The sequence below is a fragment of the Salmo salar genome, chromosome ssa25 (assembly GCF_905237065.1).
Source record: "Salmo salar chromosome ssa25, Ssal_v3.1, whole genome shotgun sequence".
NCBI classification, from domain to species: Eukaryota; Metazoa; Chordata; class Actinopteri; order Salmoniformes; family Salmonidae; genus Salmo; species Salmo salar.
In genome coordinates, this window is record NC_059466.1 from 22175198 (window position 1) to 22190219 (window position 15022).

General features: G+C 43.1%; 1 protein-coding gene and 1 long non-coding RNA gene across 2 annotated transcripts in view; one reads left to right on the forward strand and one right to left on the reverse strand.

Annotated features, from left to right (window-relative positions):
- Positions 1-13411, reverse strand: part of LOC106586393 (voltage-dependent L-type calcium channel subunit beta-4) — a 53526-nt gene extending 40115 nt beyond the window's left edge. The window contains exons 1-2 of the mRNA XM_014173618.2: positions 13122-13411; positions 11677-11760 (exon numbers count right to left, since the gene is read on the reverse strand). Coding sequence (XP_014029093.1) covers positions 11677-11760; positions 13122-13172 — 135 coding nt within the window. The 5' untranslated portion in view covers positions 13173-13411. The remainder of the gene's footprint in view (positions 1-11676; positions 11761-13121) is intronic.
- A 937-nt stretch (positions 13412-14348) lies between these two features.
- Positions 14349-14593, forward strand: LOC106599760 (uncharacterized). Its single transcript, XR_006762026.1, has 2 exons — positions 14349-14396; positions 14434-14593. It is a non-coding gene; the product is annotated as an uncharacterized lncRNA (long non-coding RNA).
- The last annotated feature ends 429 nt before the right edge of the window (positions 14594-15022 follow it).

A 15022-nucleotide genomic window follows, 5' to 3' on the forward strand; every position in this document is an offset into this window, starting at 1 on the left:
GGCTCAGTAACCCATATGTTAAATCTAAATCTATTGTTATCAGGAGATATTTCAAAAGTATGGAAAACAGCTTATGTGCTGCCACTCCACAAGGGCAGGGATAGTAGTGATCTTGATAATTATTGTCCCATTTCCAGGCTTCCATGTCCAGCTAAGATTCTTGAATCCTTGGTAAATAAACAATTTAGCTCTTTTTTATCTGAGCATGGCATTTTGAATAGAGATCAATTTGGGTTAGGGTTAGGGTATCTATATGATACTATTATGTACACAATTGCCCCAGCTGCTGACCTAGCTGTGACAAGGCTACAGTCCGATTTTGCAGCTATGCAGGAAACCTTTACTGATTTAAAACTTGTGCTTAATACAGGCAATACTAAATACATGTTGTTTTCAAGTTCTTATAAGATTGTCTCAGATGAATTACATCTTCACTCATCCGATGGTTCTATAATCGAAAGAGTCTCTGCATTACAAATACCTTGGTATTTGGATTGACAATGATTTGTTTAAAAAACATATGAATGAGCTTGTTAAGAAACTAAAGTGAGTTTTTTTTACACAAACAGATCGTGTCTCTCTCTAGCCAGCAGGAAGCAGATTGTGCAGTCTACCTTGCTACCTGTTATTGATTTTGGTGATACTATTTATCAAAGTGCAGCTGCTTTTACTTTTAAACACCTGGATGCCATTTTTAATTTAAGCTTTAACTCAGACAATGCTGGGCCAAATGTGCACCGCCCTATGGGACTCCCGATCTCGGTCGGTTGTGATACAGCCCGGGATCGAACTCGGGTCTGTAGTGACGCCTCTACCACTGCGATGCAGTGCCTTAGAACACTGCGCCACTCAGGATCCCCTACTGAGGATCACTCAGGATCATAGCACCCTTTGTATTATCACAGAAGACAGTTTCATTACTCATCACTGTATTCTTTACCAAAAGGTTGGCTGGACCTCTTTGAAGTCACATAGATCACATCAGTACGCTCTTTTTGTTTACAAAGCCCTGCTCCACAAGCTTCCGACTTAACTCACTATTTCAGAATTAAAATGACAATTTATCAAACCCGTTCACAGGGTTGTTAACTCTGGAGACTCCTTTGGTGTTTGGAATAATCTCTAAAAAACAGTACACATAGATCCCTTAGTGTCCCTGGGGAAGTTTAGAGAGATGCCTTAGTGTCCCTGGGGAAGTTTAGAGAGATCCCTTAGTGTCCCTGGGGAAGTTTAGAGAGATGCCTTAGTGTCCCTGGGGAAGTTTAGAGAGATCCCTTAGTGTCCCTGGGGAAGTTTAGAGAGATCCCTTAGTGTCCCTGGGGAAGTTTAGAGAGTTCCCTTAGTGTCCCTGGGGAAGTTTAGAGAGATGCCTTAGTGTCCCTGGGGAAGTTTAGAGAGATCCCTTAGTGTCCCTGGGGAAGTTTAGAGAGATCCCTTAGTGTCCCTGGGGAAGTTTAGAGAGATCCCTTAATGTCCCTGGGGAAGTTTAGAGAGATCCCTTAGTGTCCCTGGGGAAGTTTAGAGAGATCCCTTGGTGTCCCTGGGGAAGTTTAGAGAGATCCCTTAGTGTCCCTGGGGAAGTTTAGAGAGATCCCTTGGTGTCCCTGGGGAAGTTTAGAGCGATCCCTTGGTGTCCCTGGGGAAGTTTAGAGAGATCCCTTAGTGTCCCTGGGGAAGTTTAGAGAGATCCCTTGGTGTCCCTGGGGAAGTTTAGAGAGATCCCTTAGTGTCCCTGGGGAAGTTTAGAGAGATCCCTTAGTGTCCCTGGGGAAGTTTAGAGAGATCCCTTAGTGTCCCTGGGGAAGTTTAGAGAGTTCCCTTAGTGTCCAAGGGGAAGTTTAGAGAGATCCCTTAGTGTCCCTGGGGGAAGTTTAGAGGGATGCCTTAATGTCCCTGGTGAAGTTTAGAGAGATCCCTTAGTGTCCCTGGGGAAGTTTAGAGAGATCCCTTGGTGTCCCTGGGGAAGTTTAGAGAGTTCCCTTAGTGTCCCTGGGGAAGTTTAGAGAGATCCCTTAGTGTCCCTGGGGAAGTTTAGAGAGATCCCTTAGTGTCCCTGGGGAAGTTTAGAGAGTTCCCTTAGTGTCCCTGGGGAAGTTTAGAGAGATCCCTTAGTGTCCCTGGGGAAGTTTAGAGAGTTCCCTTAGTGTCCCTGGGGAAGTTTAGAGAGTGGACAGAGGAATATTATAATGAAGAATGTGTTTGATTTAGTTTATTGTGTTTTGTGTACAGTGCATTCGGAAAGTATTCAGACCCCTTGACCTTTTCCACATTTTGTTATGTTACAGCCTTATTCTAAAATGTATACAGCTATTTGCTCCCCCTCATCAACCTACACACAATACCCCATAATGACAAAGCAAAAACAAAAAACATAAGTATTCAGACCCTTTACTCAGTACTTTGTTGAAGCACCTTTGGCAGCGATTACAGCCTCGAGTTGTCTTGGGTATGACGCTACAAGCTTGGCACACCTATATTTGGGGAGTTTCTCTCACTCTTTTCTGCAGATCCTCTCAAGCTCTGTCAGGGTTGAAAGGGAGCGTCGCTGCAAAGCTGTTTTCAGGTCTCTCCAGAGATGTTCGATTGGGTTCAAGTCCGGGCTCTGGCTGGGCCACTCAAGGACATTCAGAGACGTGTCCCGAGCCACCCCTGCGTTGTCTTGACTGTGTGCTTAGGATCGTTGTCCTGTTGGAAGGTGAACCTTCGCCCCAGTCTGAGGTCTTGAGCACTGTGGAGCAGGTTTTCATCAAGGATCTCTCTGTACTTTGCTCCGTTCATCTTTGCCTCGATCCTGACTAGTCTCCCAATCCCGGCCGCTGAAAAACATAACCCCCCACAACATAATGCTGCCACCACCAGGGATGGTGCCAGGTTTCCTTCAGATATGATGCTTGCCATTCAGGCAAAGAATTCAATCTTGGTTTCCTCAGACCAGAGAATCGTGTTTCTCATGGTCTGAGAGTCCTTTAGGTGTCTTTTGGCAAACTCCAAGTGGGCTGTCATGTGCCTTTTACTGAAGAGTGGCTTCCGTCTGGCCACTCTACCATAAAGGCCTGATTGGTGGAATGCTGCAGAGATGGTTGTCCTTCTGGAAGGTTCTCCCATCTCCACAGAGGAACTCTGGAGCGCTGTCAGAGTGACCATCAGGTTCTTGGTCACCTCCCTGACCAAGGCCCTTCTCCCCCGATTGCTCAGTTTGGCCGGGTGGCCAGTTCTAGGAAGAGTCTTGGTGATTCCAAACATCTTCCATTTAAGAATGAGGGAGGATACTGTGTTCTTGGGGACCTTCAATGCTGCATACATTTTTTGGTACTATTCCCCAGATCTGCGCCTCGACACAATCCTGTCTCAGAGCTCTACGAACAATTCATGGCTTGGTTTTTGCTCTGACATGCACTGTCAACTGTGGGACCCTATATAGACAGGTGTGTGCCATTCCAAATCATGTCCAATCAATTGAATTTACCACAGGTGGACTCCAATCAAGTTGTAGAAACATCTCAAGGGGGCCTCCCGAGTGGCGCAGCCGTCTAAGGCACTGCATGGCAGTGCTAGAGGTGTCACTACAGATCCCGGGCTGTGTCGCACAATTGAGGCGGTGCACAATTGGTCCAGTGTAGTCTGGGTTAGGGGAGAGTTTAGCCGGCCGGGATGTCCTTGTCCCATCGCGCTGTGGCGACTCCTCTGGTGGGCCGGGTGCATGCATACTGACATGGTCGCCAGTTGAACGGTGTTTCCTCCAACACATTGGTGCGGCTGGCTTCCGGGTTAAGCGAGCAGCGAGGCTTGGCAGGGTCGTGTTTCGGAGGACGCATGGCTCCCGACCTTCGCCTCTCCCGAGTCCGTACGGGAGTTGCAGCGATGGGACAAGACTGTAACTACCAATTGGGGAGAAAAAATAAATGATAGTAATAAAGGATGATCAATGAAAACAGGATGCACCTGAGCTCTAGTTCCAGTCTCATAACAAAGGGTCTGAATACTTATGTAAATAAGCTATTTCTGTTTTTTCTTTTTAATAGATTTGCAAAAATGTCTAAAAAACTGTTTTTGCTTTGTCATTATGGGGTATTGTGTGTAGATTGATGAGGAACATGTTTTATTTGATCCATTTTAGAATAAGGCTGTAACGTAACAAAATGTGGAAAAAGTCAAGGGGTCTGAATACTTTCCGAATGCACTGTATATTTATGTTTATCTGTGCAATTTGTGTCATGCTGTATTTGACTTGTTTTATGTTGTATTAGATTTTGTTCTATGAAATTGTATATGCAGGGCTCCCTTGAAAAAGAGACACTGGTCTCAATGGTGACTCCCTGCTAAAATAAAGGTCAAATAAATAGAATACCCAACCCCCTTTTAGGACAGGTTTGATTCTCTCCTAACCAACCCTGTTTTATGATAATGGAGAGGAAGAGGAGGGTTCATCCTTTCCACATCCCCTGACCTCTACAGTAAACCCCTGAGGCTTCAGTAATGGGAAGGGGGAAGGGTGGTCATCCCTTCTATGAGCTTTCTCACATAGTGGTAGCCCATCTTCTTCACTGGACTGGCCTCATCTAATACCATCAGTATGGGAAGCTTCATGTAATGTGTGTATGTATACAAAAAAGAATAGATTGAATATAAAGAATCGCTAAAAACACCTATAACTTATAATGAGAATCAAGGTACAGTATTTTAAGGCAGGAGAAATGATATGGCCTATATTCAGTAGTATCTAGAAGCAGGCAGCAGAGAGCACTAGCGCACTACAGGTCTCCAGGGAGAGACACCCAGCTGCACCAAGAGCTGACACTCTGCCTGAATAGCTGACTGCACTATAATTTATCTACTTCTCATCTGAATTAGGGTACAAAATTAGGGTACAAAATTAAACATTTTGTACTCAATGAGATGTCTATGTACAGTACAGCTGTGTAGCCCGGCTGGCAACTGCATCACTGCAGATCCTAAGAGACAGACACAGACCCACTGTATGTAAACAGTTACTGTCCTAGCTAGCAGAGAAAAGACTCATCCCATAGATCTTAAGAAACAGACTCACTGTGATGTAAACAGTTACTGTCCTAGCTAGCAGAGAAAAGACTCATCCCATAGATCTTAAGAAACAGACTCACTGTGATGTAAACAGTTACTGTCCTAGCTAGCAGAGAAAAGACTCATCCCATAGATCTTAAGAGACAGACTCACTGTGATATAAACAGTTACTGTGCTAGCTAGCAGAGAAAAGACTCATCCCATAGATCTTAAGAGACAGACTCACTGTGATATAAACAGTTACTGTGCTAGTTACTGAAGCTTATCCCATAGACTCATCCCACCGATACAAACAGACCGCTGTTCTGTATAACAGTAATTGACCTAGCTACACTTTTAGAAAAGATGGTGCTATCTAGAACATAAAAGGGTTCTTCGGCTGTCCCCATAGGAGAACCCTTTAATGAACTCATTTTGGTTCCAGGTAGAACCTTTTTGGGTTCCAGGTAGAACACTTTTGCATTCTACATAGAACCCATAAGGGTTCTACCTGGAACCAAACATGGTTCTCCAATAGGGAAAGCTGAAGAACCCTTTTAGGTTCTAGATAGCACCATTTTCTAAGAGTACAGCAGAGACTCATCTCCTAGACACGTACAGCACACCCTGACATCAGTGGAGGCTGCTGGGGCTCCCAAGTGGCGCAGCGGTCTAAGGCACTGCATCTCAGTACTAGAGGCGTCACTACAGACACCCTGGTTTGATTCCAGGCTGTATCACAACTGGCCGTGATTGGGAGTCCCATAGGGCGGTGCACAATTGGCCCAGCGTCGTCCGGGTTTGGCCGGGGTAGGCCGTCATTGTAAATAAGAACGTGTTCTTAACTGACTTGCCTAGTTAAATAAAGGCTAAATGAAAAATAATAATGCACAGAACGGAGCAAATGGAATGGCATCAAACACCTGAAAACCATGTATTTGATGTATTTGATACCAATCCACTGATTCTGCCCCAGCTATTACCATGAACCTGTTCTCCCCAATTAAGGTGCCAACAACCTCCTGTGCCTGACATTGGCAGACCCTCTTTGCCTGGCTTAAGCAGCTGATGTCTGGTGTCAGCCAGTATAAGACCCTCTTCCTCTGACTTTGAGATATGTCTTTATAAAAGGTTCTTGAGTAATGAGGTCATGAACCATTAGGATTTGCTGTTGAAGGACTGGTACTGGTAGTGTGAGAAGAGGAGAGGAGATGAGAGAGAAGGGTGAGAAGTGGGAGAGCTGTTTCCAATGCCTCATGAAGAAGTGACTCATAAATGAACTGCTCCAGAGTTCAGCCAGGCGACCTACATAAAAGGGATTAACCACAGAAATCAGCATCTTGTAATCAGTTTGCTGTAGCTGCTGCTGCAACTATAACTGAAAAAATAGGCTAACCAGATGGCTTTGTTAAAGGCATTGTCTACATCCCCAAATGGTACCCTATTTCCTGTATAGTGCACTATTTAGAGAAAAGGGTGCCATTTAGGACACATCCATTGTGATTTAGAAAGGCGATTAAATCTCAGAAAGCATTCAGTGGATTCAGACAAGCTTCGCTGCTTAGCTTTCATCCCAAAATGAGATTTATTTCAGAGGTGAATGAATGTAAAAGCCATTCAATTAAAATGTCTAAATATGAAGACTCTTGTCCCAACTCAGACAGTCATGGCTTTAACCTTGGAGCCCCGGGCATAAATCATGGCTGGAAGTTTCTGTCCAGTTCCTAGAACTATACTGAACAAAAATATAAACGTACATGCAACAATTTCAAAGATTTTACTGAGTTACAGTTCATATGAGGAAATAAGTCAATTTAAATAAATTAATTACGAGCTAATCTATGGATTTCACATGATTGGGCAGGGGTGCAGCCATGGGTGGGCCTTGGAGGGCATAGGCCCACCCACTGGAGAGCCAGGTCCAGCCAATCAGAATTCGTTTTTCCCCACAAAAGGGCTTTATGACAGACAAAAATACTCCTCAGCACCTTGGCAAAGGAGAAATGCTCACTAACAGGGATGTAAACAAATTTGTGGGAGATTTGTTTTTGTGTGTATCGAAGATTTCTGGGATTTTTTATTTCAGCTCATGAAACACACTTTACATGTTGTGTTTATATTTTTGTTCAGTGTATATAGATTAATTATCTCATCCTAGTGCAGAAGTTTTCAAAGTGTCAGAGATGGTGGGGGTCTATGTTGAGTCACTACTGAATTATGCGAAGGAGCTGCAGAGAATAGAGAAGAGTCGAGTCGTACTTTATTGATCCCAACTTGGTGAAGTGTTTTATTTAGTGACTCACTGCTTGGGCACCTTGTGAGTCACTACTGAACGAAACTGAAGAACTGATACTGTACATACATTTTTTAAATACAGTTATACAGTACAGTCATAGAACTGGTTGGTTGTCAGACAGACTCAGACAGTGATGTGGATGGTGGAACTACTTACTGTTCATTCAGTCTATGACTCAATAATACCACCTCAGATCAACTAAAGCTGCTCTCTGAGTGCTGCCAGCCTACTACCCTAAAACCACATGGAATGGGATTATCTCATAAAATATTGGAAGGTTGCAAGATTATTTTGCAGTTTATTTTGGTCTGTAAACAGCTGCCTGTCCATCCCCTTTCCGGTATTTCAGCAAAGAGGGGGGTTTGAGACAAAAAAATGGGAATTGACCATGGGACGGAACCCAGAGACACAGTAAGATTTCACCTTTTCTATCTTTCCACCAACATTTCCTCTCTCTTTTGACTCTATTTTTTCTAGCTTGAGTCTTTCTCCTCATTCAACCTTTCTTAAACCTCAGTCACACTCCATCCTTCCCTTATTACTCTCAAACCTCTCTCGTTCGCTAGCAGATTCACTGCTGGTCAAAAGTTTTAGAACACCTACTCATTCAAGGGTTTTCTTTATTTTTACTATTTTCTACATTGTATAATAATTGTGAAGACATCAACACTATGAATTAAAACATATGGAATCATGTAGTAACCAAAAAAGTGTTAAACAAATCAAAATATATTTTATATTTGAGATTCTTCCAATAGCCATCCTTTGCCTTGATGACAGCTTTGCAAACTCTTGGCATTCTCTCAACCAGCTTCACCTGGAACGCATTTCCAACAGTCTTGAAGGAGTTCCCACATATGCTAAGCACTTGTTGGCTGCTTTTCCTTCACTCTGCAGTCCGACTCATCCAAAACCATCTCAATTTGGTTGAGGCTGGGGTTTGTGGAGGCCAGGTCATCTGATGCAACACTCCATCACCCTCCTTGGTAAAATAGCCCTTACACCGCCTGGAGGTGTGTTGGGTCATTGTCCTGTTGAAAAACAAATGATAGTTCCACTAAGCCCAAATCAGATGGGATGGCGTATCGCTTCAGAATGCTGTGGTAGCCATGCTGGTTAAGTGCGCCATGATTTCTAAATGATGCATAATCAGTGTCACCAGCAAAGCACCCCCACACCATCACACCTCCTCCCCCATGCTTCACGGGGGGAACCACACATGCAGAGATAATCCGTGCATCTCACAAAGTCAAATTTGGACTCCAGACCAAAGGACAAATTTCCACCTGTCTAATGTCCATTGTTGGTGTTTATTGGCCCAAGCAAGTCTCTTCTTCTTATTGGTGTCCTTTAGTAGTGGTTTCTTTGCAGCAATTCGACCATGAAGGCCTGATTCACACAGTCTCCTCTGAACAGTTGATGTTGAGATGTGTCTGTTACTTGAACCCTGTGAAGCATTTATTTGGGCTGCAATTTCTGAGGCTGGTAACTCTAATGAACTTATCCTCTGCAGCAGAGGTAACTCTGGGTCTTCCATTCCTGTGGCAGTCCTCATGAGAGCCACACTTGAAGAAACTTTCAAAGTTCTTGAAATTTTCCGTATTGACTGACCTTCATGTCTTAAAGTAATGACGTACTGTCATTTCCCTTTACTTATTTGAGCTGTTCTTGCCATAATATGGACTTGGTCTTTTACCAAATAGGGCTATCTTCTGTATACCACCCCTACCTTGTCACAATAAGAAGGAAAGAAATTCCACAAATTAACAAGGCACACCTGTTAATTGAAAAGCAATTTATTTATTTTTTACCTTTATTTAACTAGGCAAGTCAGTTAAGAACAACTTCTAATTTTCAATGACAGCCTAGGAACAGTGGGTTAACTGCCTTGTTCAGGGGCAGAACAACAGATTTGTGCCTTGTCAGCTCAGGGATTCGAACTTGCAACCTTTCGGTTACTAGTCCAACGCTCTAAACACAAGGCTACCCTGCCGCCCCGTTCCAGGTGACTACCTCATGAAGCTGGTTTTGAGAATGACAAGAGTGTGCAAAGCTGTCATTAAGGCAAAAGGGTGGCTATTTGAAGAATCTCAAATATCAAATATATTTTATTTGTTTAACACTTTTTTGGTTACTGTATGATTCCATATGTGCTACTTCATAGTTTTGATGTCTTCACTACTATTCTACAATGTAGAAAATAGTAAAAATAAAGAAAAACCCGGTAGTGACCGGTAGCGTACATGCTAGGAGATACCCATAGACTTCCAGTCATTGTGCTAACACTAGTTAACATTGGCTCGTGAAACTACCTCTAACTTCGTTCGTACTGGACACAGAGACATAAAAGTGATATCCACAAGTTCATCTGACTCTGGGGAAGTAGATAAAGGGCTTACTTGCCAAAATACCGAAGTATCCCTTTAACACTCTCCAGCCACCACTCTTTTCTGTAAGGAGGTTAAATACAAACACAAAGCTCACTGACAGAAGTGACCCAGAACAACACCTGGTCTGAACAGGCCGGCTGCCGAAGGACAAGCACAGAACAAGAATAGGGAAAATTTGTGAGACCGCCCAAGATACGCATCTGGATCTCTTGCCACTATGCCATGCCCATGCTCATATGCTCATCCTTCTCTAACCTTAATACCTTAAAACTTCAATCCCCAGCAAAACGGCGGCATTGAAATGACGATTGAAAAGATTCCTAGATCCCAGATTTTACCTTTAAGTAGATTGGATAGATGCACTGGATAGATGCACTGGATAGATGCACTTAACACTCAGGGCAGATGTTTCTACATCCATCGATATACTCTTATGAGGACAAACTGAGGAAGGTCAGCCAGGCAGTAGTGTAGGAGCTCTCTCTGTGTGAGTGTGTGTGTGTGTGTGTGTGTGTGTGTGTGTGTGTGTGTGTGTGTGTGTGTGTGTGTGTGTGCATGCGCCTTGTGTACCTTGATGACTTGTGAGAAACTGTATTTTCCCTCTAACAATATGCTTCAATCAGGCACAAATGTATTATTGTCAAACAGCATGAGATGCATGTCTTCAGCACCTAATTGGATAAACATTTACCGTTTGAGAGAGGAATAAACTGTGAAAACTGAACAAACTGTGCCTACATCCAATTAAATGACTTAAATGATTAGTAGTGTATCGTTTAAAAGAAGGGTATAGTGAACATAGAATGAGGCAGACTGAGACTCTGCATATCCAGACCGCAGCTGCGACCTGAAATACCACAGTATGCAAAGTAACCATTCAAACAATAAATTCCCTCATGACTGCAGTGACCTACATATAAAGTACATTAAACACATCCTTATGTACGTACACATTCATAAAGCCTTTATAACAGCTACATAAGACGTTATAACAGCCATCACAACACAAGTCATAAGTGTCGTAAGCAAATCTGACCTGCTGATTTGGAGCTGATTTGTTAAGCTTTAATATGTACAGAGCTTACACGCATGCGCAAACACACGCACACACACACACGCTAGCATGTGGTAGGCAGGCCCCCTGACAGAGAGAGAGAAGCAGAAGCCAATAACATTAAGGTGTCCTTGTAATGCTGAATAGCCTTGACAGAGGGCAGTTACCTTGGCAACCCATTAGTTTGGATGTCACAGTCCAGCAGCAAATGGTCCTCTCTGTATTACTGAATAATCACTTTAGGACTATTTTTGCATTTGTTATACAGTTGAACACAGGTGCTGCAACAACTGTGACTATGTCCAGAACAATATGTCTCACTCATGCATAATAAATGATACATGAATGGTAGCGAATACAGAGAGTGAATACAGAGATAATGAGAAGACAGTGAATTCTCAATCACACTCAAATCGAAGCCACTGGCTCACCATGCAACAGAGGTGACAACCCCATGTTGAAGCAACATCTGTTTTGTTAAGTGTGTTCTCTGTTCTCTTAACCCAGAATAATATAACTATTCAGAATGTTTCATTCAGACAATACATTTTGCACAGGATGACCCACATTTGTTAGGGGTCTAGTACAGACAGTACGCAACTGACAACTGTTAATTGGATAACACAACTGGCTGTGGGTTACAAGAGCATTCATTGCTGAAAACCTAGCAGCAAATATAACTAGCTTGGTTTATAGAGGCATGATAGTTGTGCTATAGTACAGTGTATAGCCTAGTTTTGGACAAGCATGTAGAGTGTAGTGGGAACAGTTTTCCCCCCCGATACAATTTTTGTTCCTGTGTAGTAAATCTGTAATTATTCTCTCGTAACAATATTGTGATAGCACGCTGTTACATAGTGATCTATAGTAATTGCTTTGTAATTGTGTAGTAATGTTGTTTTTCTAGTTTCTCTCACCTGTCTGAGGATAAAGCTGGTGGAGGTGGTGCTGCCGTCACTCCTCTTCAGCCGACTGCGTCTGGAGTAAGTCCCTCTGTTCACCTGGTGGGCACAGCCAAATCACATAAGTCACTCTGTCACTCTCACTTTGCAGCACCACAACAAGGGCACCTTCAGGAACTCCCTATCTGACTCCAGCATCTGGGGCCTCAGGTGATCAGGTGACTGTCGTCAGGTGGCTGGGCAAAGCCGAAACATACTGTATGCATTTCCATCCAGTAGACTCCTGGCTGAGACCTAAAGACTTTCACTGGCTCCCCAAACTAATGCCTCTAGGCTTTAGCTCAGCTAGAGACTTTTCATAAGAACTAAGGATGTCACATAATTGTAGAGGGAAAATACATCTGCATCACATTTGATTTCTACCTAACTTAAAAACAATTGTGTCGTTGTTAGAACATTTACAGTTTATCACATGTTGACTTGACTATATGCTGTAAGATGTTGAACATGTAAGCTGTTGTATGTAACATATTGATATAAGGCTGTGAAACTAGGTCATGTGTTCAGTCAGTCTGCCCTTCATAATTGGATTCCAGCTATATGGATGAATTATTAAATACCCTATTTCAAACCACATAAATCAAATTCACACACCCTACCTGCAAAACTTCACACCGAACATCAATAACCATCACATACAGTAGGAAGGCTATGACTGTACCTAGCCGATTAAACTCAACTCCACGATTTAGGATGGAGTTGCTGGCAACTAGCTTGAGCGGACTGGAGCTCCGACGTCACATAAAATGAAGAAAAGGTGCTGAAATCAGTATTTTTTTATAAAACCTTAATTTTATGTGACGTCGGCGCTCCAGTCCACTCACACTAGTCGCTGCTCAACTCCATTGTAAATCGTGGAGTTGAGTTTAGTCGGCTAGACCAGTGGTTCCTAACCTTGTTTGGTTACTGTACCACCAAGTACATTTTGCTCTGCCCAGAACACTCTTGAATTCCCCTTCATGCATTTTACATGTAAGCCTATGGTCTCATGAGTCTTCTCAAGTACCCCCTGTGGATAGGCCAAGTACCCCCGGGGTACTTAGGAAACACTGGAAACAAATGTGAGAAAATAAATAAACTACTGTAGCCAATTAGCCAATCAATAAGGAAATATTTAGACAACATTAATCAAGAATAGAAGCTGACATTTTTCTTCTCCTGTAACCAACTTTCTGAAGGTAGCCCCATAGAGAATGTTTCCCCCATTTTGGTGCAGTGGAGAACACTTTGTTGTCCCACACTGACCTCCTACGATAATCCTAAATACATAAATGTAACACACATCACCTCAGTTGGATTTTTTTTTTTAAATCCAGTGTTGTTTTTTTGACAGCAGTGGGAGAATCGAGTCAGGGACCAAGAACAGCATATAGGGTATCTCCTATAACGCGGTACTTTACCTTCTGTAGTCCGTCGCTAGCCCCGTGACGGGTGTAGATGTGCCGGGACATCTCGGCTAGTTCGTCGGTCCAGGGGGGAGGCTGTCTCTCTGTCCCGGTCCATGGCAACTGCTGTTGCGGTTGTTGAGTTGGTTCCTCCAGCTCTGCACTGTTGCTTACACACCGTCAACAGAGATGAGTAACGATACGATACAGTACTTTCTTGGTAAACAGTCCGTGTGAACGAACCAGTCTTTGCGCGTGTACAGTGCTACTCCACACTGCTGTTGTATGATAAGCTACAGATGTGCACGCGCAACTGGCACGATCTTGGCTGCTGGTCTCTGCTTCCCGCATCATCCATCGTGCGGTCCATCGCCATTATGGCATTGGTTTTGTCTGTCATTATTATCTTTGTAAAATAGCCTAAGATGCAAATACACAATAGTTTACGTTATGTTTCTAGAGAAATAAGCTTATTCCATTACAGTTTTGTTCTATTACAGATTTGTATATGTTATATTATACTGTATATTTATGTATTTCTGACCATGGAATAACCTCTATTGAGTCTGTACTTATATATATATGGATTTGGAATTAAAAGAATGTAACAATGTACTCAATAATTAAATATGAAAACAATAAATCCTGTTGAAATATATTTGGGGAATAGCCTCTGCAGAGCGTCATGTGACAGCTGATAAGATTAACTATAGTCCCTTAGGTTTCCACAAAATATAAATTCATTTTTGGTGCTCTGTCTTAGAGGGGGAAAATATAACAAAAGACATACAGTACCAGTCAAAAGTTTGGACACACCTACTCATTCCAGGGTTTTTCTTTATTTTTACAATTTTCTACATTGTCGAATAATAATAATGAACACATCAACACTATGAAATAACACATGGAATCATGTAGTAACCAAAAAAGTGCACTGGACCTTTAGCTTCAGTCTCTTTTTGAGTGGCAAAAAAAAGAGTAAAGAAATGTATCCTGCCAATAGAGGATGTTGGAAAGTTAAGCCCGTAAGACCCAAAGACAGCTCACATAATAAATTGGAACACTTAGGACACCAGGCTTGTTAAAACTTCAGCCTCTGTGCTAGAATATTACTAGTTCAGCTCTTCAGTGGTCCAATAGTGAACTCAAAGAAAACGCTCACTGAATAAAACATTGTGTCTCCTAGTAACGATTATAGAGGTGACTGCTCATGCATCACTGGTCACAGTGAGATTCTTCATATAGTGATTCTTCTTCCTCCGTAGACATTTGTTCACACACCTCACCAAGGTCCTTATAACAGAAGGAACCGAGCCCCTTCACCAAGGTCCTTATAACAGAAGGAACCGAGCCCCTTCACCAAGGTCCTTATAACAGAAGGAACCGAGCCCCTACACCAAGGTCCTTATAACAGAAGGAACCGAGCCCCTTCACCAAGGTCCTTATAACAGAAGGAACCGAGCCCCTACACCAAGGTCCTTATAACAGAAGGAACCGAGCCCCTACACCAAGGTCCTTATAACAGAAGGAACCGAGCCCCTACACCAAGGTCCTTATAACAGAAGGAACCGAGCCCCTACACCAAGGTCCTTATAACAGAAGGAACCGAGCCCCTTCACCAAGGTCCTTATAACAGAAGGAACCGAGCCCCTACACCAAGGTCCTTATAACAGAAGGAACCGAGCCCCTACACCAAGGTCCTTATAACAGAAGGAACCGAGCCCCTACACCAAGGTCCTTATAACAGAAGGAACCGAGCCCCTACACCAAGGTCCTTATAACAGAAGGAACCGAGCCCCTACACCAAGGTCCTTATAACAGAAGGAACCGAGCCCCTACACCAAGGTCCTTATAACAGAAGGAACCGAGCCCCTACACCAAGGTCCTTATAACAGAAGGAACCGAGCCCCTACACC